Source organism: Drosophila serrata, unplaced genomic scaffold, assembly GCF_035046125.1.
Source record: "Drosophila serrata isolate PLE 108 unplaced genomic scaffold, ASM3504612v1 contig_184, whole genome shotgun sequence".
Lineage (NCBI taxonomy): Eukaryota > Metazoa > Arthropoda > Insecta > Diptera > Drosophilidae > Drosophila > Drosophila serrata.
Genome location: NW_028257082.1, coordinates 6,401,002 through 6,426,973, shown reverse-complemented (window position 1 = coordinate 6,426,973; position 25,972 = coordinate 6,401,002). Strand labels below are relative to the sequence as shown.

At 31.1% G+C, this 25,972-nt stretch overlaps 1 protein-coding gene across 7 annotated transcripts in view; it reads left to right on the top strand.

Moving 5' to 3' along the window:
- px (MAP7 domain-containing protein plexus) overlaps nucleotides 1-25,972 on the top strand; it is a 102,882-nt gene that overhangs the window by 72,286 nt on the left and 4,624 nt on the right. For all 7 annotated transcript variants that reach the window (XM_086828528.1, XM_020948488.2, XM_086828526.1 and 4 more), the window contains one exon: nucleotides 25,151-25,915. In XM_086828528.1, coding sequence (XP_086684654.1) covers nucleotides 25,151-25,915 — 765 coding nt within the window. The remainder of the gene's footprint in view (nucleotides 1-25,150; nucleotides 25,916-25,972) is intronic.

Below are 25,972 nucleotides of genomic sequence, written 5' to 3'. Positions count from 1 at the left end.
CTCTGGGACCATGTTGAAGTACACAAAACCCAGGCAAACAAACAGGCATTTGATGGCAAACAACAGCAGCGGGTGGAGGACTCGAACTACTCTAGTTTACCCCCTCAACCAACCAACACCATCTCCCATCCCGATGCACTTGCCTCGGAGCGCCCACGGGCTGAGTTGGGCAAACTGGCAAATACGGCCAGCCACGTCAACGTTGGCATCATCGTCATCGGAGGCATCGGAGGAGGAGCTTTGTTTGGTTTTATTTGGGGGGAGATTGGGCCTGTGGGCTGTGGACCGTCGACCCTCTGGGTAGGTGGTATATATGGTTAAGGGTATGGGAGTATGGGTCCCAAACTCATTCGCATTCGCAGTCGTCGGCATTTTATTGTTCTAGTCGTCGACATCGATGTTAGTACTGCAGTTTCGGGCATTATTTCGGTTTAGTTTGGTAAATACACATGCACCAGAGCAGCCAGCACATGCACATGCACATTGCCACTCCCATTCCCATTTCCATTTCCATTTCCATGTTTAGTACGTCCCAGATCCTAGCCAGCACTCAGCCCACTTTCATAAACGACAGCAAAACGCTCTAAACCATGAGCTTATGCAGCAGACGACGCTATCATGATGCTCTACTAAGGGTGATAGGGATGATGATGATGCAGCAGTGCTGCAACTGCATTCTTCAATGCATTTTTCCCTCATTTAATAAAATCTTTTTTCTCCTTGAAGCACAGCCTGGCAGCTTCCACTTGGTTGGCGAAAGCCAGTAAATAAATAAAAACCCAACAAAAAAAAAAGGAGAAGCAAAATGCGAGTGAGGTGATAATATTTACCCATAGAACCACAACAAGTTTTTCTCTATTTTTGTTGAATTGTTGATTTTCACAAAAATCCAAAATATTTGCAACTCTGGAAACGAACACATCTAGTATGTAGTATGTAGCTCTTGCTACCACCTCCTGCGAGTGCCATCCGGAAAAACCACTTCCAATGCCAGTTTCCAGTTGAGAGCAGGCAGCTTTAAGGTTCACAAAGGACCTGGCAGCCAGGCAGCCAGCGAAATGGTTTTCCAAATACATGCCGTGCCAGCCTCATAACATCGTTGTCCTCGATGTCGTTGCAAATTCCATTCGGCATTGAATGCGTGTGCAGCTGGAGCTGGAGTAGCAGGAGCTGGTGCAGTAGGTGCAGCAGGAGCAAGGCAGGCAGGACTATCCAGGAGTTCTCTCCAGCTCCAGCGACCTGAAAGGGGCGGACTCGGGGGTGTGGCTGTCATATCTGAAAGCAATTTCGAAGCGGGCAACCCGAAAACGAGTAACAAGAATCGATAAATTCGTTGGGCGTGCAATTTGCGCCATGCGGAGGTGCCTCAAAGGAACAGCGAGTGTAGCGGCAGGTGGCAGGTGGCAGGTGTAGGGTGTAGGTAGAGCCCAATCCCGCCCAGCTGCGCCCCTCGTTTCGCATGCCTGAGTGGACCATGTCCGAAATTCAAGTTTCAGGCCTTCGCCATTTGCATTCAACCTGCTGGCCATGGAGTGACTGCTCTTGTTCTGGTCCTGGCTGTGGCTCCATCACCTGCTCCTGCTCCTGCTCCTGCTCACTGCTCCTCCATCGCATGATGGAGGCAGCGGTCACCCATTCACCTGGCTGCCAATCCACCTTGTCGCCAGGCTATGCAAATTACCGCATATGCAACGAAGCGTATGCGCAATTTTTGCCCGTCACACAACTCGCGGACATCAATCAGATATTAGCAGAGGAAATTCGAACGAACACAATCCAACCATCTAGGCTCAGTACCTACATATGCCACCCTACCAGGAGGAGGAGGAGGAGGACCTGGTGGCTCGGAAAACTGTTCAAGTGTCGCATTACAGGGACACCGAACCGAGTAAACTTTTCTATCTCTCCCTCTCTCTCTCTGGTTCTAGCCACTTTTCTGATGGCGTTGCTTAATTTCATGGATTTTACGGAGAAAATGTATAATTAAAGATACTTTAAGGAACACATAAGAGGATTTCTGTGGCACCTTTTACAAAAACATTATTAGTTTATAAATAAATATATTCTTTTGAGATGCCTTTGTATAATAATAAAATAATATAAACAGTTTTAACTCGTCCTATAAATCTTCTAATTTAAAGACAAAGGAAGTTAACTTCGTAAGCCATTAAAGTTCGCAATTTGATCATGAGATTGAAAACAAAATCGATCATAACTCGGACAAAAATGCATTAATTTCAAATCGGAAAGCTGTCCTGTGTTAGTTTTGATGAGGTTAATAAATCTGCGTACCAAATTTAAAATGTTAAAAAATGAAATTTTTGTCAATTTTCGAGAATTTTAATGATGTAACCCCTTTTAAAATTCTCAAAAATTGGCTAAACTTTTCAAAAAATTTTTTCTTGTGTTTTTGTTACTAAATAACTAGGATTTTCATGGCGAATCGAAGAGTATACGAATTTTGGCAGTCTTGGGCTTATTGACCAATTTATGGCGTTCAGAAAATGGCCAAATTTGCATTTTTCCATAGAAATTTAAGTTTGTTGTTCTACATTATTTTTCAAACAAATCAAAGTTTTATTTCTCAACTTTCTGCTATTAACTAACAATCATTTTAATGACGAATCGGAGAGTATACGAATTTTGGCAATCATAGGCTCTTTGCCCATTTTATAGCGTTCAGAAAACGGGCAAATTAGCACTTTTTCATGGATATTTACATGTGTTTTTATACATATATTATTTTTTATACAAATCAAAGTTTAAAAATTCCATAACTAAGCCAAAAATGCATTAATTTCAAATCTGAAAGCTGTCCTGTGTTAGTTTTGATGAGGTTAATAAATCTGCATACCAAATTTAAAATGTTAAAAAATGAAATTTTTGTCAATTTTCGAGAATTTTAATGATGTAACCCCTTTTAAAATTCTCAAAAATTGGCTAAACTTTTCAAAAAATTTTTTCTTGTGTTTTTGTTACTAAATAACTAGGATTTTCATGGCGAATCGAAGAGTATACGAATTTTGGCAGTCTTGGGCTTATTGACCAATTTATGGCGTTCAGAAAATGGCCAAATTTGCATTTTTCCATAGAAATTTAAGTTTGTTGTTCTACATTATTTTTCAAACAAATCAAAGTTTTATTTCTCAACTTTCTGCTATTAACTAACAATCATTTTAATGCCGAATCGGAGAGTATACGAATTTCGGCAATCATAGGCTCTTTGCCCATTTTATAGCGTTCAGAAAACGGGCAAATTAGCACTTTTTCATGGATATTTACATGTGTTTTTATACATATATTATTTTTTATACAAATCAAAGTTTAAAAATTCCATAACTAAGCCAAAAATGCATTAATTTCAAATCGGAAAGCTGTCCTGTGTTAGTTTTGATGAGGTTAATAAATCTGCATACCAAATTTAAAATGTTAAAAAATGAAATTTTTGTCAATTTTCGAGAATTTTAATGATGTAACCCCTTTTAAAATTCTCAAAAATTGGCTAAAATTTTCAAAAAAATTTTTCTTTTGTTTTTGTTACTAAATAACTAGGATTTTCATTGCGAATCGAAGAGTATACGAATTTTGGCAGTCTTGGGCTTATTGACCATTTTATGGCGTTCAGAAAATGGCCAAATTTGCATTTTTCCATAGAAATTTAAGTTTGTTGTTCTACATTATTTTTCAAACAAATCAAAGTTTTATTTCTCAACTTTCTGCTATTAACTAACAATCATTTTAATGACGAATCGGAGAGTATACGAATTTCGGCAATCATAGGCTCTTTGCCCATTTTATAGCGTTCAGAAAACGGGCAAATTAGCACTTTTTCATGGATATTTACATGTGTTTTTATACATATATTATTTTTTATACAAATCAAAGTTTAAAAATTCCATAACTAAGCCAAAAATGCATTAATTTCAAATCGAAAAGCTGTCCTGTGTTAGTTTTGATGAGGTTAATAAATCTGCATACCAAATTTAAAATGTTAAAAAATGAAATTTTTGTCAATTTTCGAGAATTTTAATGATGTAACCCCTTTTAAAATTCTCAAAAATTGGCTAAAATTTTCAAAAATTTTTTTCTTGTGTTTTTGTTACTAAATAACTAGGATTTTCATGGCGAATCGAAGAGTATACGAATTTTGGCAGTCTTGGGCTTATTGACCATTTTATGGCGTTCAGAAAATGGCCAAATTTGCATTTTTCCATAGAAATTTAAGTTTGTTGTTCTACATTATTTTTCAAACAAATCAAAGTTTTATTTCTCAACTTTCTGCTATTAACTAACAATCATTTTAATGACGAATCGGAGAGTATACGAATTTCGGCAATCATAGGCTCTTTGCCCATTTTATAGCGTTCAGAAAACGGGCAAATTAGCACTTTTTCATGGATATTTACATGTGTTTTTATACATATATTATTTTTTATACAAATCAAAGTTTAAAAATTCCATAACTAAGCCAAAAATGCATTAATTTCAAATCGGAAAGCTGTCCTGTGTTAGTTTTGATGAGGTTAATAAATCTGCATAACAAATTTAAAATGTTAAAAAATGAAATTTTTGTCAGTTTTCGAGAATTTTAATTATGTAACCCCTTTTAAAATTCTCAAAAATTGGCTAAAATTTTCAAAAATTTTTTTCTTGTGTTTTTGTTACTAAATAACTAGGATTTTCATGGCGAATCGAAGAGTATACGAATTTTGGCAGTCTTGGGCTTATTGACCATTTTATGGCGTTCAGAAAATGGCCAAATTTGCATTTTTCCATAGAAATTTAAGTTTGTTGTTCTACATTATTTTTCAAACAAATCAAAGTTTTATTTCTCAACTTTCTGCTATTAACTAACAATCATTTTAATGACGAATCGGAGAGTATACGAATTTCGGCAATCATAGGCTCTTTGCCCATTTTATAGCGTTCAGAAAACGGGCAAATTAGCACTTTTTCATGGATATTTACATGTGTTTTTATACATATATTATTTTTTATACAAATCAAAGTTTAAAAATTCCATAACTAAGCCAAAAATGCATTAATTTCAAATCGGAAAGCTGTCCTGTGTTAGTTTTGATAAGGTTAATAAATCTGCATACCAAATTTAAAATGTTAAAAAATGAAATTTTTGTCAATTTTCGAGAATTTTAATGATGTAACCCCTTTTAAAATTCTCAAAAATTGGCTAAAATTTTCAAAAAAAATTTTCCTGTGTTTTTGTTACTAAATAACTAGGATTTTCATTGCGAATCGAAGAGTATACGAATTTTGGCAGTCTTGGGCTTATTGACCATTTTATGGCGTTCAGAAAATGGCCAAATTTGCATTTTTCCATAGAAATTTAAGTTTGTTGTTCTACATTATTTTTCAAACAAATCAAAGTTTTATTTCTCAACTTTCTGCTATTAACTAACAATCATTTTAATGACGAATCGGAGAGTATACGAATTTCGGCAATCATAGGCTCTTTGCCCATTTTATAGCGTTCAGAAAACGGGCAAATTAGCACTTTTTCATGGATATTTACATGTGTTTTTATACATATATTATTTTTTATACAAATCAAAGTTTAAAAATTCCATAACTAAGCCAAAAATGCATTAATTTCAAATCGGAAAGCTGTCCTGTGTTAGTTTTGATGAGGTTAATAAATCTGCATAACAAATTTAAAATGTTAAAAAATGAAATTTTTGTCAGTTTTCGAGAATTTTAATTATGTAACCCCTTTTAAAATTCTCAAAAATTGGCTAAAATTTTCAAAAAAATTTTTCTTGTGTTTTTGTTACTAAATAACTAGGATTTTCATGGCGAATCGAAGAGTATACGAATTTTGGCAGTCTTGGGCTTATTGACCATTTTATGGCGTTCAGAAAATGGCCAAATTTGCATTTTTCCATAGAAATTTAAGTTTGTTGTTCTACATTATTTTTCAAACAAATCAAAGTTTTATTTCTCAACTTTCTGCTATTAACTAACAATCATTTTAATGACGAATCGGAGAGTATACGAATTTCGGCAATCATAGGCTCTTTGCCCATTTTATAGCGTTCAGAAAACGGGCAAATTAGCACTTTTTCATGGATATTTACATGTGTTTTTATACATATATTATTTTTTATACAAATCAAAGTTTAAAAATTCCATAACTAAGCCAAAAATGCATTAATTTCAAATCGGAAAGCTGTCCTGTGTTAGTTTTGATGAGGTTAATAAATCTGCATAACAAATTTAAAATGTTAAAAAATGAAATTTTTGTCAGTTTTCGAGAATTTTAATTATGTAACCCCTTTTAAAATTCTCAAAAATTGGCTAAAATTTTCAAAAAAATTTTTCTTGTGTTTTTGTTACTAAATAACTAGGATTTTCATGGCGAATCGAAGAGTATACGAATTTTGGCAGTCTTGGGCTTATTGACCATTTTATGACGTTCAGAAAATGGCCAAATTTGCATTTTTCCATAGAAATTTAAGTTTGTTGTTCTACATTATTTTTCAAACAAATCAAAGTTTTATTTCTCAACTTTCTGCTATTAACTAACAATCATTTTAATGACGAATCGGAGAGTATACGAATTTCGGCAATCATAGGCTCTTTGCCCATTTTATAGCGTTCAGAAAACGGGCAAATTAGCACTTTTTCATGGATATTTACATGTGTTTTTATACATATATTATTTTTTATACAAATCAAAGTTTAAAAATTCCATAACTAAGCCAAAAATGCATTAATTTCAAATCGGAAAGCTGTCCTGTGTTAGTTTTGATGAGGTTAATAAATCTGCATACCAAATTTAAAATGTTAAAAAATGAAATTTTTGTCAATTTTCGAGAATTTTAATGATGTAACCCCTTTTAAAATTCTCAAAAATTGGCTAAAATTTTCAAATTTTTTTTTCTTGTGTTTTTGTAACTAAATAACTAGGATTTTCATGGCGAATCGAAGAGTATACGAATTTTGGCAGTCTTGGGCTTTTTGACCATTTTATGGCGTTCAGAAAATGGCCAAATTTGCATTTTTCCATAGAAATTTAAGTTTGTTGTTCTACATTATTTTTCAAACAAATCAAAGTTTTATTTCTCAACTTTCTGCTATTAACTAACAATCATTTTAATGACGAATCGGAGAGTATACGAATTTCGGCAATCATAGGCTCTTTGCCCATTTTATAGCGTTCAGAAAACGGGCAAATTAGCACTTTTTCATGGATATTTACATGCGTTTTTATACATATATTATTTTTTATACAAATCAAAGTTTAAAAATTCCATTACTAAGCCAAAAATGCATTAATTTCAAATCGGAAAGCTGTCCTGTGTTAGTTTTGACGAGGTTAATAAATCTGCATACCAAATTTAAAATGTTAAAAAATGAAATTTTTGTCAATTTTCGAGAATTTTAATGATGTAACCCCTTTTAAAATTCTCAAAAATTGGCTAAAATTTAAAAAAAAAAAATTTCTTGTGTTTTTGTTACTAAATAACTAGGATTTTCATTGCGAATCGAAGAGTATACAAATTTTGGCAGTCTTGGGCTTATTGACCATTTTATGGCGTTCAGAAAATGGCCAAATTTGCATTTTTCCATAGAAATTTAAGTTTGTTGTTCTACATTATTTTTCAAACAAATCAAAGTTTTATTTCTCAACTTTCTGCTATTAACTAACAATCATTTTAATGACGAATCGGAGAGTATACGAATTTCGGCAATCATAGGCTCTTTGCCCATTTTATAGCGTTCAGAAAACGGGCAAATTAGCACTTTTTCATGGATATTTACATGTGTTTTTATACATATATTATTTTTTATACAAATCAAAGTTTAAAAATTCCATAACTAAGCCAAAAATGCATTAATTTCAAATCGGAAAGCTGTCCTGTGTTAGTTTTGATGAGGTTAATAAATCTGCATAACAAATTTAAAATGTTAAAAAATGAAATTTTTGTCAGTTTTCGAGAATTTTAATTATGTAACCCCTTTTAAAATTCTCAAAAATTGGCTAAAATTTTCAAAAATTTTTTTCTTGTGTTTTTGTTACTAAATAACTAGGATTTTCATGGCGAATCGAAGAGTATACGAATTTTGGCAGTCTTGGGCTTATTGACCATTTTATGGCGTTCAGAAAATGGCCAAATTTGCATTTTTCCATAGAAATTTAAGTTTGTTGTTCTACATTATTTTTCAAACAAATCAAAGTTTTATTTCTCAACTTTCTGCTATTAACTAACAATCATTTTAATGACGAATCGGAGAGTATACGAATTTCGGCAATCATAGGCTCTTTGCCCATTTTATAGCGTTCAGAAAACGGGCAAATTAGCACTTTTTCATGGATATTTACATGTGTTTTTATACATATATTATTTTTTATACAAATCAAAGTTTAAAAATTCCATAACTAAGCCAAAAATGCATTAATTTCAAATCGGAAAGCTGTCCTGTGTTAGTTTTGATGAGGTTAATAAATCTGCATAACAAATTTAAAATGTTAAAAAATGAAATTTTTGTCAGTTTTCGAGAATTTTAATTATGTAACCCCTTTTAAAATTCTCAAAAATTGGCTAAAATTTTCAAAAAAATTTTTCTTGTGTTTTTGTTACTAAATAACTAGGATTTTCATGGCGAATCGAAGAGTATACGAATTTTGGCAGTCTTGGGCTTATTGACCATTTTATGGCGTTCAGAAAATGGCCAAATTTGCATTTTTCCATAGAAATTTAAGTTTGTTGTTCTACATTATTTTTCAAACAAATCAAAGTTTTATTTCTCAACTTTCTGCTATTAACTAACAATCATTTTAATGACGAATCGGAGAGTATACGAATTTCGGCAATCATAGGCTCTTTGCCCATTTTATAGCGTTCAGAAAACGGGCAAATTAGCACTTTTTCATGGATATTTACATGTGTTTTTATACATATATTATTTTTTATACAAATCAAAGTTTAAAAATTCCATAACTAAGCCAAAAATGCATTAATTTCAAATCGGAAAGCTGTCCTGTGTTAGTTTTGATGAGGTTAATAAATCTGCATACCAAATTTAAAATGTTAAAAAATGAAATTTTTGTCAATTTTCGAGAATTTTAATGATGTAACCCCTTTTAAAATTCTCAAAAATTGGCTAAAATTTTCAAATTTTTTTTTCTTGTGTTTTTGTTACTAAATAACTAGGATTTTCATGGCGAATCGAAGAGTATACGAATTTTGGCAGTCTTGGGCTTTTTGACCATTTTATGGCGTTCAGAAAATGGCCAAATTTGCATTTTTCCATAGAAATTTAAGTTTGTTGTTCTACATTATTTTTCAAACAAATCAAAGTTTTATTTCTCAACTTTCTGCTATTAACTAACAATCATTTTAATGACGAATCGGAGAGTATACGAATTTCGGCAATCATAGGCTCTTTGCCCATTTTATAGCGTTCAGAAAACGGGCAAATTAGCACTTTTTCATGGATATTTACATGTGTTTTTATACATATATTATTTTTTATACAAATCAAAGTTTAAAAATTCCATAACTAAGCCAAAAATGCATTAATTTCAAATCGGAAAGCTGTCCTGTGTTAGTTTTGACGAGGTTAATAAATCTGCATACCAAATTTAAAATGTTAAAAAATGAAATTTTTGTCAATTTTCGAGAATTTTAATGATGTAACCCCTTTTAAAATTCTCAAAAATTGGCTAAAATTTTCAAAAAAAATTTTCTTGTGTTTTTGTTACTAAATAACTAGGATTTTCATTGCGAATCGAAGAGTATACGAATTTTGGCAGTCTTGGGCTTATTGACCATTTTATGGCGTTCAGAAAATGGCCAAATTTGCATTTTTCCATAGAAATTTAAGTTTGTTGTTCTACATTATTTTTCAAACAAATCAAAGTTTTATTTCTCAACTTTCTGCTATTAACTAACAATCATTTTAATGACGAATCGGAGAGTATACGAATTTCGGCAATCATAGGCTCTTTGCCCATTTTATAGCGTTCAGAAAACGGGCAAATTAGCACTTTTTCATGGATATTTACATGTGTTTTTATACATATATTATTTTTTATACAAATCAAAGTTTAAAAATTCCATAACTAAGCCAAAAATGCATTAATTTCAAATCGGAAAGCTGTCCTGTGTTAGTTTTGATGAGGTTAATAAATCTGCATAACAAATTTAAAATGTTAAAAAATGAAATTTTTGTCAGTTTTCGAGAATTTTAATTATGTAACCCCTTTTAAAATTCTCAAAAATTGGCTAAAATTTTCAAAAATTTTTTTCTTGTGTTTTTGTTACTAAATAACTAGGATTTTCATGGCGAATCGAAGAGTATACGAATTTTGGCAGTCTTGGGCTTATTGACCATTTTATGGCGTTCAGAAAATGGCCAAATTTGCATTTTTCCATAGAAATTTAAGTTTGTTGTTCTACATTATTTTTCAAACAAATCAAAGTTTTATTTCTCAACTTTCTGCTATTAACTAACAATCATTTTAATGACGAATCGGAGAGTATACGAATTTTGGCAATCATAGGCTCTTTGCCCATTTTATAGCGTTCAGAAAACGGGCAAATTAGCACTTTTTCATGGATATTTACATGTGTTTTTATACATATATTATTTTTTATACAAATCAAAGTTTAAAAATTCCATAACTAAGCCAAAAATGCATTAATTTCAAATCGGAAAGCTGTCCTGTGTTAGTTTTGATAAGGTTAATAAATCTGCATACCAAATTTAAAATGTTAAAAAATGAAATTTTTGTCAATTTTCGAGAATTTTAATGATGTAACCCCTTTTAAAATTCTCAAAAATTGGCTAAAATTTTCAAAAAAAATTTTCCTGTGTTTTTGTTACTAAATAACTAGGATTTTCATTGCGAACCGAAGAGTATACGAATTTTGGCAGTCTTGGGCTTATTGACCATTTTATGGCGTTCAGAAAATGGCCAAATTTGCATTTTTCCATTGAAATTTAAGTTTGTTGTTCTACATTATTTTTCAAACAAATCAAAGTTTTATTTCTCAACTTTCTGCTATTAACTAACAATCATTTTAATGACGAATCGGAGAGTATACGAATTTCGGCAATCATAGGCTCTTTGCCCATTTTATAGCGTTCAGAAAACGGGCAAATTAGCACTTTTTCATGGATATTTACATGTGTTTTTATACATATATTATTTTTTATACAAATCAAAGTTTAAAAATTCCATAACTAAGCCAAAAATGCATTAATTTCAAATCGGAAAGCTGTCCTGTGTTAGTTTTGATGAGGTTAATAAATCTGCATACCAAATTTAAAATGTTAAAAAATGAAATTTTTGTCAATTTTCGAGAATTTTAATGATGTAACCCCTTTTAAAATTCTCAAAAATTGGCTAAAATTTTCAAAAAAAATTTTCTTGTGTTTTTGTTACTAAATAACTAAGATTTTCATTGCGAATCGAAGAGTATACGAATTTTGGCAGTCTTGGGCTTATTGACCATTTTATGGCGTTCAGAAAATGGCCAAATTTGCATTTTTCCATAGAAATTTAAGTTTGTTGTTCTACATTATTTTTCAAACAAATCAAAGTTTTATTTCTCAACTTTCTGCTATTAACTAACAATCATTTTAATGACGAATCGGAGAGTATACGAATTTCGGCAATCATAGGCTCTTTGCCCATTTTATAGCGTTCAGAAAACGGGCAAATTAGCACTTTTTCATGGATATTTACATGTGTTTTTATACATATATTATTTTTTATACAAATCAAAGTTTAAAAATTCCATAACTAAGCCAAAAATGCATTAATTTCAAATCGGAAAGCTGTCCTGTGTTAGTTTTGATGAGGTTAATAAATCTGCATAACAAATTTAAAATGTTAAAAAATGAAATTTTTGTCAGTTTTCGAGAATTTTAATTATGTAACCCCTTTTAAAATTCTCAAAAATTGGCTAAAATTTTCAAAAATTTTTTTCTTGTGTTTTTGTTACTAAATAACTAGGATTTTCATGGCGAATCGAAGAGTATACGAATTTTGGCAGTCTTGGGCTTATTGACCATTTTATGGCGTTCAGAAAATGGCCAAATTTGCATTTTTCCATAGAAATTTAAGTTTGTTGTTCTACATTATTTTTCAAACAAATCAAAGTTTTATTTCTCAACTTTCTGCTATTAACTAACAATCATTTTAATGACGAATCGGAGAGTATACGAATTTTGGCAATCATAGGCTCTTTGCCCATTTTATAGCGTTCAGAAAACGGGCAAATTAGCACTTTTTCATGGATATTTACATGTGTTTTTATACATATATTATTTTTTATACAAATCAAAGTTTAAAAATTCCATAACTAAGCCAAAAATGCATTAATTTCAAATCGGAAAGCTGTCCTGTGTTAGTTTTGATAAGGTTAATAAATCTGCATACCAAATTTAAAATGTTAAAAAATGAAATTTTTGTCAATTTTCGAGAATTTTAATGATGTAACCCCTTTTAAAATTCTCAAAAATTGGCTAAAATTTTCAAAAAAATTTTTCCTGTGTTTTTGTTACTAAATAACTAGGATTTTCATTGCGAATCGAAGAGTATACGAATTTTGGCAGTCTTGGGCTTATTGACCATTTTATGGCGTTCAGAAAATGGCCAAATTTGCATTTTTCCATAGAAATTTAAGTTTGTTGTTCTACATTATTTTTCAAACAAATCAAAGTTTTATTTCTCAACTTTCTGCTATTAACTAACAATCATTTTAATGACGAATCGGAGAGTATACGAATTTCGGCAATCATAGGCTCTTTGCCCATTTTATAGCGTTCAGAAAACGGGCAAATTAGCACTTTTTCATGGATATTTACATGTGTTTTTATACATATATTATTTTTTATACAAATCAAAGTTTAAAAATTCCATAACTAAGCCAAAAATGCATTAATTTCAAATCGGAAAGCTGTCCTGTGTTAGTTTTGATGAGGTTAATAAATCTGCATACCAAATTTAAAATGTTAAAAAATGAAATTTTTGTCAATTTTCGAGAATTTTAATGATGTAACCCCTTTTAAAATTCTCAAAAATTGGCTAAAATTTTCAAAATATATTTTTCTTGTGTTTTTGTAACTAAATAATTAGGATTTTCATGGCGAATCGAAGAGTATACGAATTTTGGCAGTCTTGGGCTTTTTGACCATTTTATGGCGTTCAGAAAATGGCCAAATTTGCATTTTTCCATAGAAATTTAAGTTTGTTGTTCTACATTATTTTTCAAACAAATCAAAGTTTTATTTCTCAACTTTCTGCTATTAACTAACAATCATTTTAATGACGAATCGGAGAGTATACGAATTTCGGCAATCATAGGCTCTTTGCCCATTTTATAGCGTTCAGAAAACGGGCAAATTAGCACTTTTTCATGGATATTTACATGTGTTTTTATACATATATTATTTTTTATACAAATCAAAGTTTAAAAATTCCATAACTAAGCCAAAAATGCATTAATTTCAAATCGGAAAGCTGTCCTGTGTTAGTTTTGATGAGGTTAATAAATCTGCATAACAAATTTAAAATGTTAAAAAATGAAATTTTTGTCAGTTTTCGAGAATTTTAATTATGTAACCCCTTTTAAAATTCTCAAAAATTGGCTAAAATTTTCAAAAAAAATTTTCTTGTGTTTTTGTTACTAAATAACTAGGATTTTCATGGCGAATCGAAGAGTATACGAATTTTGGCAGTCTTGGGCTTTTTGACCATTTTATGGCGTTCAGAAAATGGCCAAATTTGCATTTTTCCATAGAAATTTAAGTTTGTTGTTCTACATTATTTTTCAAACAAATCAAAGTTTTATTTCTCAACTTTCTGCTATTAACTAACAATCATTTTAATGACGAATCGGAGAGTATACGAATTTTGGCAATCAAAGGCTCTTTGCCCATTTTATAGCGTTCAGAAAACGGGCAAATTAGCACTTTTTCATGGATATTTACATGCGTTTTTATACATATATTATTTTTTATACAAATCAAAGTTTAAAAATTCCATAACTAAGCCAAAAATGCATTAATTTCAAATCGGAAAGCTGTCCTGTGTTAGTTTTGATGAGGTTAATAAATCTGCATACCAAATTTAAAATGTTAAAAAATGAAATTTTTGTCAATTTTCGAGAATTTTAATGATGTAACCCCTTTTAAAATTCTCAAAAATTGGCTAAAATTTTCAAATTTTTTTTTCTTGTGTTTTTGTTACTAAATAACTAGGATTTTCATGGCGAATCGAAGAGTATACGAATTTTAGCAGTCTTGGGCTTTTTGACCATTTTATGGCGTTCAGAAAATGGCCAAATTTGCATTTTTCCATAGAAATTTAAGTTTGTTGTTCTACATTATTTTTCAAACAAATCAAAGTTTTATTTCTCAACTTTCTGCTATTAACTAACAATCATTTTAATGACGAATCGGAGAGTATACGAGTTTTGGCAATCATAGGCTTTTTGCCCATTTTATAGCGTTCAGAAAACGGGCAAATTAGCACTTTTTCATGGATATTTACATGTGTTTTTATACATATATTATTTTTTATACAAATCAAAGTTTAAAAATTCCATAACTAAGCCAAAAATGCATTAATTTCAAATCGGAAAGCTGTCCTGTGTTAGTTTTGATGAGGTTAATAAATCTGCATACCAAATTTAAAATGTTAAAAAATGAAATTTTTGTCAATTTTCGAGAATTTTAATGATGTAACCCCTTTTAAAATTCTCAAAAATTGGCTAAACTTTTCAAAAAATTTTTTCTTGTGTTTTTGTTACTAAATAACTAGGATTTTCATGGCGAATCGAAGAGTATACGAATTTTGGCAGTCTTGGGCTTATTGACCATTTTATGGCGTTCAGAAAATGGCCAAATTTGCATTTTTCCATAGAAATTTAAGTTTGTTGTTCTACATTATTTTTCAAACAAATCAAAGTTTTATTTCTCAACTTTCTGCTATTAACTAACAATCATTTTAATGACGAATCGGAGAGTATACGAATTTCGGCAATCATAGGCTCTTTGCCCATTTTATAGCGTTCAGAAAACGGGCAAATTAGCACTTTTTCATGGATATTTACATGTGTTTTTATACATATATTATTTTTTATACAAATCAAAGTTTAAAAATTCCATAACTAAGCCAAAAATGCATTAATTTCAAATCGGAAAGCTGTCCTGTGTTAGTTTTGATGAGGTTAATAAATCTGCATACCAAATTTAAAATGTTAAAAAATGAAATTTTTGTCAATTTTCGAGAATTTTAATGATGTAACCCCTTTTAAAATTCTCAAAAATTGGCTAAAATTTTCAAAAAAAATTTTCTTGTGTTTTTGTTACTAAATAACTAGGATTTTCATGGCGAATCGAAGAGTATACGAATTTTGGCAGTCTTGGGCTTATTGACCATTTTATGGCGTTCAGAAAATGGACAAATTTGCATTTTTCCATAGAAATTTAAGTTTGTTGTTCTACATTATTTTTCAAACAAATCAAAGTTTTATTTCTCAACTTTCTGCTATTAACTAACAATCATTTTAATGACGAATCGGAGAGTATACGAATTTTGGCAATCATAGGCTCTTTGCCCATTTTATAGCGTTCAGAAAACGGGCAAATTAGCACTTTTTCATGGATATTTACATGTGTTTTTATACATATATTATTTTTTATACAAATCAAAGTTTAAAAATTCCATAACTAAGCCAAAAATGCATTAATTTCAAATCGGAAAGCTGTCCTGTGTTAGTTTTGACGAGGTTAGTAAATCTGCATACCAAATTTAAAATGTTAAAAAATGAAATTTTTGTCAATTTTCGAGAATTTTAATGATGTAACCCCTTTTAAAATTCTCAAAAATTGGCTAAAATTTTTAAAAAAAATTTTCTTGTGTTTTTGTTACTAAATAACTAGGATTTTCATTGCGAATCGAAGAGTATACGAATTTTGGCAGTCTTGGGCTTATTGACCATTTTATGGCGTTCAGAAAATGGCCAAATTTGCATTTTTCCATAGAAATTTAAGTTTGTTGTTCTACATTATTTTTCAAACAAATCAAAGTTTTATTTCTCAACTTTCTGCTATTAACTAACAATCATTTTAATGACGAATCGGAGAGTATACGAATTTCGGCAATCATAGGCTCTTTGCCCATTTTATAGCGTTCAGAAAACGGGCAAATTAGCACTTTTTCATGGATATTTACATGTGTTTTTATACATATATTATTTTTTATACAAATCAAAGTTTAAAAATTCCATAACTAAGCCAAAAATGCATTAATTTCAAATCGGAAAGCTGTCCTGTGTTAGTTTTGATGAGGTTAATAAATCTGCATACCAAATTTAAAATGTTAAAAAATGAAATTTTTGTCAATTTTCGAGAATTTTAATGATGTAACCCCTTTTAAAATTCTCAAAAATTGGCTAAAATTTTCAAAAAAAAATTTCTTGTGTTTTTGTTACTAAATAACTAGGATTTTCATGGCGAATCGAAGAGTATACGAATTTTGGCAGTCTTGGGCTTATTGACCATTTTATGGCGTTCAGAAAATGGCCAAATTTGCATTTTTCCATAGAAATTTAAGTTTGTTGTTCTACATTATTTTTCAAACAAATCAAAGTTTTATTTCTCAACTTTCTGCTATTAACTAACAATCATTTTAATGACGAATCGGAGAGTATACGAATTTCGGCAATCATAGGCTCTTTGCCCATTTTATAGCGTTCAGAAAACGGGCAAATTAGCACTTTTTCATGGATATTTACATGTGTTTTTATACATATATTATTTTTTATACAAATCAAAGTTTAAAAATTCCATAACTAAGCCAAAAATGCATTAATTTCAAATCGGAAAGCTGTCCTGTGTTAGTTTTGATGAGGTTAATAAATCTGCATAACAAATTTAAAATGTTAAAAAATGAAATTTTTGTCAGTTTTCGAGAATTTTAATTATGTAACCCCTTTTAAAATTCTCAAAAATTGGCTAAAATTTTCAAAAAAATTTTTCTTGTGTTTTTGTTACTAAATAACTAGGATTTTCATGGCGAATCGAAGAGTATACGAATTTTGGCAGTCTTGGGCTTTTTGACCATTTTATGGCGTTCAGAAAATGGCCAAATTTGCATTTTTCCATAGAAATTTAAGTTTGTTGTTCTACATTATTTTTCAAACAAATCAAAGTTTTATTTCTCAACTTTCTGCTATTAACTAACAATCATTTTAATGACGAATCGGAGAGTATACGAATTTTGGCAATCAAAGGCTCTTTGCCCATTTTATAGCGTTCAGAAAACGGGCAAATTAGCACTTTTTCATGGATATTTACATGCGTTTTTATACATATATTATTTTTTATACAAATCAAAGTTTAAAAATTCCATAACTAAGCCAAAAATGCATTAATTTCAAATCGGAAAGCTGTCCTGTGTTAGTTTTGATGAGGTTAATAAATCTGCATACCAAATTTAAAATGTTAAAAAATGAAATTTTTGTCAATTTTCGAGAATTTTAATGATGTAACCCCTTTTAAAATTCTCAAAAATTGGCTAAAATTTTCAAATTTTTTTTTCTTGTGTTTTTGTTACTAAATAACTAGGATTTTCATGGCGAATCGAAGAGTATACGAATTTTAGCAGTCTTGGGCTTTTTGACCATTTTATGGCGTTCAGAAAATGGCCAAATTTGCATTTTTCCATAGAAATTTAAGTTTGTTGTTCTACATTATTTTTCAAACAAATCAAAGTTTTATTTCTCAACTTTCTGCTATTAACTAACAATCATTTTAATGACGAATCGGAGAGTATACGAGTTTTGGCAATCATAGGCTTTTTGCCCATTTTATAGCGTTCAGAAAACGGGCAAATTAGCACTTTTTCATGGATATTTACATGTGTTTTTATACATATATTATTTTTTATACAAATCAAAGTTTAAAAATTCCATAACTAAGCCAAAAATGCATTAATTTCAAATCGGAAAGCTGTCCTGTGTTAGTTTTGATGAGGTTAATAAATCTGCATACCAAATTTAAAATGTTAAAAAATGAAATTTTTGTCAATTTTCGAGAATTTTAATGATGTAACCCCTTTTAAAATTCTCAAAAATTGGCTAAACTTTTCAAAAAATTTTTTCTTGTGTTTTTGTTACTAAATAACTAGGATTTTCATGGCGAATCGAAGAGTATACGAATTTTGGCAGTCTTGGGCTTATTGACCATTTTATGGCGTTCAGAAAATGGCCAAATTTGCATTTTTCCATAGAAATTTAAGTTTGTTGTTCTACATTATTTTTCAAACAAATCAAAGTTTTATTTCTCAACTTTCTGCTATTAACTAACAATCATTTTAATGACGAATCGGAGAGTATACGAATTTCGGCAATCATAGGCTCTTTGCCCATTTTATAGCGTTCAGAAAACGGGCAAATTAGCACTTTTTCATGGATATTTACATGTGTTTTTATACATATATTATTTTTTATACAAATCAAAGTTTAAAAATTCCATAACTAAGCCAAAAATGCATTAATTTCAAATCGGAAAGCTGTCCTGTGTTAGTTTTGATGAGGTTAATAAATCTGCATACCAAATTTAAAATGTTAAAAAATGAAATTTTTGTCAATTTTCGAGAATTTTAATGATGTAACCCCTTTTAAAATTCTCAAAAATTGGCTAAAATTTTCAAAAAAAATTTTCTTGTGTTTTTGTTACTAAATAACTAGGATTTTCATGGCGAATCGAAGAGTATACGAATTTTGGCAGTCTTGGGCTTATTGACCATTTTATGGCGTTCAGAAAATGGACAAATTTGCATTTTTCCATAGAAATTTAAGTTTGTTGTTCTACATTATTTTTCAAACAAATCAAAGTTTTATTTCTCAACTTTCTGCTATTAACTAACAATCATTTTAATGACGAATCGGAGAGTATACGAATTTTGGCAATCATAGGCTCTTTGCCCATTTTATAGCGTTCAGAAAACGGGCAAATTAGCACTTTTTCATGGATATTTACATGTGTTTTTATACATATATTATTTTTTATACAAATCAAAGTTTAAAAATTCCATAACTAAGCCAAAAATGCATTAATTTCAAATCGGAAAGCTGTCCTGTGTTAGTTTTGACGAGGTTAGTAAATCTGCATACCAAATTTAAAATGTTAAAAAATGAAATTTTTGTCAATTTTCGAGAATTTTAATGATGTAACCCCTTTTAAAATTCTCAAAAATTGGCTAAAATTTTTAAAAAAAATTTTCTTGTGTTTTTGTTACTAAATAACTAGGATTTTCATTGCGAATCGAAGAGTATACGAATTTTGGCAGTCTTGGGCTTATTGACCATTTTATGGCGTTCAGAAAATGGCCAAATTTGCATTTTTCCATAGAAATTTAAGTTTGTTGTTCTACATTATTTTTCAAACAAATCAAAGTTTTATTTCTCAACTTTCTGCTATTAACTAACAATCATTTTAATGACGAATCGGAGAGTATACGAATTTCGGCAATCATAGGCTCTTTGCCCATTTTATAGCGTTCAGAAAACGGGCAAATTAGCACTTTTTCATGGATATTTACATGTGTTTTTATACATATATTATTTTTTATACAAATCAAAGTTTAAAAATTCCATAACTAAGCCAAAAATGCATTAATTTCAAATCGGAAAGCTGTCCTGTGTTAGTTTTGATGAGGTTAATAAATCTGCATACCAAATTTAAAATGTTAAAAAATGAAATTTTTGTCAATTTTCGAGAATTTTAATGATGTAACCCCTTTTAAAATTCTCAAAAATTGGCTAAAATTTTCAAAAAAAAATTTCTTGTGTTTTTGTTACTAAATAACTAGGATTTTCATGGCGAATCGAAGAGTATACGAATTTTGGCAGTCTTGGGCTTATTGACCATTTTATGGCGTTCAGAAAATGGCCAAATTTGCATTTTTCCATAGAAATTTAAGTTTGTTGTTCTACATTATTTTTCAAACAAATCAAAGTTTTATTTCTCAACTTTCTGCTATTAACTAACAATCATTTTAATGACGAATCGGAGAGTATACGAATTTTGGCAATCATAGGCTCTTTGCCCATTTTATAGCGTTCAGAAAACGGGCAAATTAGCACTTTTTCATGGATATTTACATGTGTTTTTATACATATATTAATTTTTATACAAATCAAAGTTTAAAAATTCCATAACTAAGCCAAAAATGCATTAATTTCAAATCGGAAAGCTGTCCTGTGTTAGTTTTGATAAGGTTAATAAATCTGCATACCAAATTTAAAATGTTAAAAAATGAAATTTTTGTCAATTTTCGAGAATTTTAATGATGTAACCCCTTTTAAAATTCTCAAAAATTGGCTAAAATTTTCAAAAAAATTTTTCTTGTGTTTTTGTTACTAAATAACTAAGATTTTCATTGCGAATCGAAGAGTATACGAATTTTGGCAGTCTTGGGCTTATTGACCATTTTATGGCGTTCAGAAAATGGCCAAATTTGCATTTTTCCATAGAAATTTAAGTTTGTTGTTCTACATTATTTTTCAAACAAATCAAAGTTTTATTTCTCAACTTTCTGCTATTAACTAACAATCATTTTAATGACGAATCGGAGAGTATACGAATTTCGGCAATCATAGGCTCTTTGCCCATTTTATAGCGTTCAGAAAACGGGCAAATTAGCACTTTTTCATGGATATTTACATGTGTTTTTATACCCTTGCAGGGTATTATAATTTCAGTCAGAAGTTTGCAACGCAGTGAAGGAGGCACCTCCGACTATATAAAGTATATATATTCTTGATCAGGATCAACAGCCGAGTCGATCTAGCCATGTCCGTCTGTCCGTCTGTCCGTCTGTCCGTCTGTCCGTCTGTCCGTCTGTCCGTCTGTCCGTCTGTCCGTCCGTCCGTCTGTCCGTCTGTCCGTCTGTCCGTCTGTCCGTTTCTACGCAAACTAGTCTCTCAGTTTTGAAGCTATCTGAATGAAACTTTGTAGTTAGCCTTGTATATACTCTCACTCGTATATATGTCGGAACGGGCCGGATCGGACGACTATATCATATAGCTGCCATAGGAATGACCGGAAAATTTTTACAACAAAAATTTTAACTTTTTCAGTTTTCAATAGAATTGAATCAAATTTGAGATATAGCCATTTTCCTATACTCTTCAATTTTGTACGAAATTTTATAAAAATCGGACTACTATATCATATAGCTCCCATAGGAACGATCGAGAAATTAATACAATTAAATTTATAACTTTTTTAGTTTTCAGCTGATTTTCATCAAATTTGAGATATAGCCATTTTATATAAGTCTTAAATTTTGTGGCAAATTTCATGAAAATCGGACGACTATATCATATAGGTGCCATACAAACGATCGTTTGATGTGGAGGAAAAATGCAAATCAGTGAATGTAAAACTGCAAATATAATATGTATAGGTGAATGAAATGAAAGCAGGTATTACTTCATTGTTTTTTAACACAAATATATATAATTTATATTGTATGGATTCCTATTCATAGAAGTTCTATCTGCAAGGGTATATAAACTTCGGCGTGCCGAAGTTAGCTTCCTTTCTTGTTATACATATATTATTTTTTATACAAATCAAAGTTTAAAAATTCCATAACTAAGCCAAAAATGCATTAAAATGCATACCAAATTTAAAATGTTAAAAAATGAAATTTTTGTCAATTTTCGAGAATTTTAATGATGTAACCCCTTTTAAAATTCTCAAAAATTGGCTAAAATTTTCAAAAAAATTTTTCTTGTGTTTTTGTTACTAAATAACTAGGATTTTCATGGCGAATCGAAGAGTATACGAATTTTGGCAGTCTTGGGCTTTTTGACCATTTTATGGCGTTCAGAAAATGGCCAAATTTGCATTTTTCCATAGAAATTTAAGTTTGTTGTTCTACATTATTTTTCAAACAAATCAAAGTTTTATTTCTCAACTTTCTGCTATTAACTAACTAATGATGTAACCCCTTTTAAAATTCTCAAAAATTGGCTAAAATTTTCAAATTTTTTTTTTCTTGTGTTTTTGTAACGAAATAATTAGGATTTTCATGGCGAATCGAAGAGTATACGAATTTTGGCAGTCTTGGGCTTTTTGACCATTTTATGGCGTTCAGAAAATGGCCAAATTTGCATTTTTCCATAGAAATTTAAGTTTGTTGTTCTACATTATTTTTCAAACAAATCAAAGTTTTATTTCTCAACTTTCTGCTATTAACTAACAATCATTTTAATGACGAATCGGAGAGTATACGAATTTTGGCAATCAAAGGCTCTTTGCCCATTTTATAGCGTTCAGAAAACGGGCAAATTAGCACTTTTTCATGGATATTTACATGCGTTTTTATACATATATTATTTTTTATACAAATCAAAGTTTAAAAATTCCATAACTAAGCCAAAAATGCATTAATTTCAAATCGGAAAGCTGTCCTGTGTTAGTTTTGATGAGGTTAATAAATCTGCATACCAAATTTAAAATGTTAAAAAATGAAATTTTTGTCAATTTTCGAGAATTTTAATGATGTAACCCCTTTTAAAATTCTCAAAAATTGGCTAAAATTTTCAAAAAAATTTTTCTTGTGTTTTTGTTACTAAATAACTAGGATTTTCATGGCGAATCGAAGAGTATACGAATTTTAGCAGTCTTGGGCTTTTTGACCATTTTATGGCGTTCAGAAAATGGCCAAATTTGCATTTTTCCATAGAAATTTAAGTTTGTTGTTCTACATTATTTTTCAAACAAATCAAAGTTTTATTTCTCAACTTTCTGCTATTAACTAACAATCATTTTAATGACGAATCGGAGAGTATACGAATTTCGGCAATCATAGGCTCTTTGCCCATTTTATAGCGTTCAGAAAACGGGCAAATTAGCACTTTTTCATGGATATTTACATGTGTTTTTATACATATATTATTTTTTATACAAATCAAAGTTTAAAAATTCCATAACTAAGCCAAAAATGCATTAATTTCAAATCGGAAAGCTGTCCTGTGTTAGTTTTGATGAGGTTAATAAATCTGCATAACAAATTTAAAATGTTAAAAAATGAAATTTTTGTCAGTTTTCGAGAATTTTAATTATGTAACCCCTTTTAAAATTCTCAAAAATTGGCTAAAATTTTCAAAAAAAATTTTCTTGTGTTTTTGTTACTAAATAACTAGGATTTTCATGGCGAATCGAAGAGTATACGAATTTTGGCAGTCTTGGGCTTTTTGACCATTTTATGGCGTTCAGAAAATGGCCAAATTTGCATTTTTCCATAGAAATTTAAGTTTGTTGTTCTACATTATTTTTCAAACAAATCAAAGTTTTATTTCTCAACTTTCTGCTATTAACTAACAATCATTTTAATGACGAATCGGAGAGTATACGAATTTTGGCAATCAAAGGCTCTTTGCCCATTTTATAGCGTTCAGAAAACGGGCAAATTAGCACTTTTTCATGGATATTTACATGCGTTTTTATACATATATTATTTTTTATACAAATCAAAGTTTAAAAATTCCATAACTAAGCCAAAAATGCATTAATTTCAAATCGGAAAGCTGTCCTGTGTTAGTTTTGATGAGGTTAATAAATCTGCATACCAAATTTAAAATGTTAAAAAATGAAATTTTTGTCAATTTTCGAGAATTTTAATGATGTAACCCCTTTTAAAATTCTCAAAAATTGGCTAAAATTTTCAAAAAAATTTTTCTTGTGTTTTTGTTACTAAATAACTAGGATTTTCATGGCGAATCGAAGAGTATACGAATTTTAGCAGTCTTGGGCTTTTTGACCATTTTATGGCGTTCAGAAAATGGCCAAATTTGCATTTTTCCATAGAAATTTAAGTTTGTTGTTCTACATTATTTTTGAAACAAATCAAAGTTTTATTTCTCAACTTTCTGCTATTAACTAACAATCATTTTAATGACGAATCGGAGAGTATACGAATTTCGGCAATCATAGGCTCTTTGCCCATTTTATAGCGTTCAGAAAACGGGCAAATTAGCACTTTTTCATGGATATTTACATGTGTTTTTATACATATATTATTTTTTATACAAATCAAAGTTTAAAAATTCCATAACTAAGCCAAAAATGCATAAATTTCAAATCGGAAAGCTGTCCTGTGTTAGTTTTGATGAGGTTAATAAATCTGCATACCAAATTTAAAATGTTAAAAAATGAAATTTTTGTCAATTTTCGAGAATTTTAATGATGTAACCCCTTTTAAAATTCTCAAAAATTGGCTAAAATTTTCAAATTTTTTTTTTCTTGTGTTTTTGTAACGAAATAATTAGGATTTTCATGGCGAATCGAAGAGTATACGAATTTTGGCAGTCTTGGGCTTTTTGACCATTTTATGGCGTTCAGAAAATGGCCAAATTTGCATTTTTCCATAGAAATTTAAGTTTGTTGTTCTACATTATTTTTGAAACAAATCAAAGTTTTATTTCTCAACTTTCTGCTATTAACTAACAATCATTTTAATGACGAATCGGAGAGTATACGAATTTTGGCAATCATAGGCTCTTTGCCCATTTTATAGCGTTCAGAAAACGGGCAAATTAGCACTTTTTCATGGATATTTACATGTGTTTTTATACATATATTATTTTTTATACAAATCAAAGTTTAAAAATTCCATAACTAAGCCAAAAATGCATTAATTTCAAATCGGAAAGCTGTCCTGTGTTAGTTTTGATGAGGTTAATAAATCTGCATACCAAATTAAAAATGTTAAAAAATGAAATTTTTGTCAATTTTCGAGAATTTTAATGATTTAACCCCTTATAAAATTTTGAAAAAAGTTGAGAAATTCTTTTAATCTTCCGAACATGTTTAAATCGACTCGGCTGTTGATGCAGATCAAGAACATATATGATTTATAGGGTCGGAAATGATTCCTTTACTCCTTTGCAAGATTCTGACTTAAATTTAAATACCCTGTAAAATAAATAATGATATAAATCGGATTTTGTGTCTTCATGGGTTTTGCAAATACTTAAGCAAATTTGTATATAAAAATTAAATCCCTTCATTAGCTTATAAAACTAGCAAGATAATGTAAAGCGAAACGCTCTCTCTCCCATCATAGACTAACTCGTTTTCGTTGTTTCATTTACAGTGCCGCCAAAGGCTGGACAAAAGCGACCAGCCACCAGCCCGGCGCCGCATATCCCAGTGCCGCACCACCTGCAGACGCCTCCTGGTGGCGGCGGTGGTGGTGGTGGCGGCGGTGTGCCTGGATCCACGGTGGCCAGCAGTCCGGCGCCCACGTCGGCCGGCAGCAATGCCCTGCTGAACCATGCCCTGCCCAGCAACCACATTGGCACCCCGTCGCCGCAGCATTCCCACCAGCAACACCAGCAGGCACAGCAGCAGCACCAGGCCCAGCAGCAGGCTGTGGCCGCTGCAGTGCAGCAGCAGCTGGCAGCTGGCGTGGGTCTGCCCCCAGGAGCCATCGGTGCCGCATCGGCGGCCAGTAGTCGTGGCTCCTTTGCCGCCGCACTGCGTACGCTGGCCAAGCAGGCGGACAACAAAGAGGACGATGTGGGTGGGGACAGGAGTGTGCCCACTTCAGGAGCAGGCGGACCACCGCCATCGGCGGGTCCAGGACCACTAAATTCTGTGGCGGGACGTGTGGGTTCCGAGCGGCCTGGCGAGGATAGAGTGGCCAGCAGCAAGAAGCGCTCACCGCCCTCGCCCCAGCCCCCGGAGAAGATAGCCCGACTGAGTCACACGCCGCAAACGGCATCGCTGCAGCCAGAGCTTCTGGCCAGAAGCGGATTCCAGCCGTACAGATCGGACGAGCGACTGATGCATCCGGCGGGCGCCTTTCCCTTGGAGGCCTACTCGCACTTTGCGGGTCTGCCCGGGATTCCACCAGCAGGTAAGCAGGAGTGATACAATTGTGATGAATAGAAGGCTAATTATTTATACTTTTTGC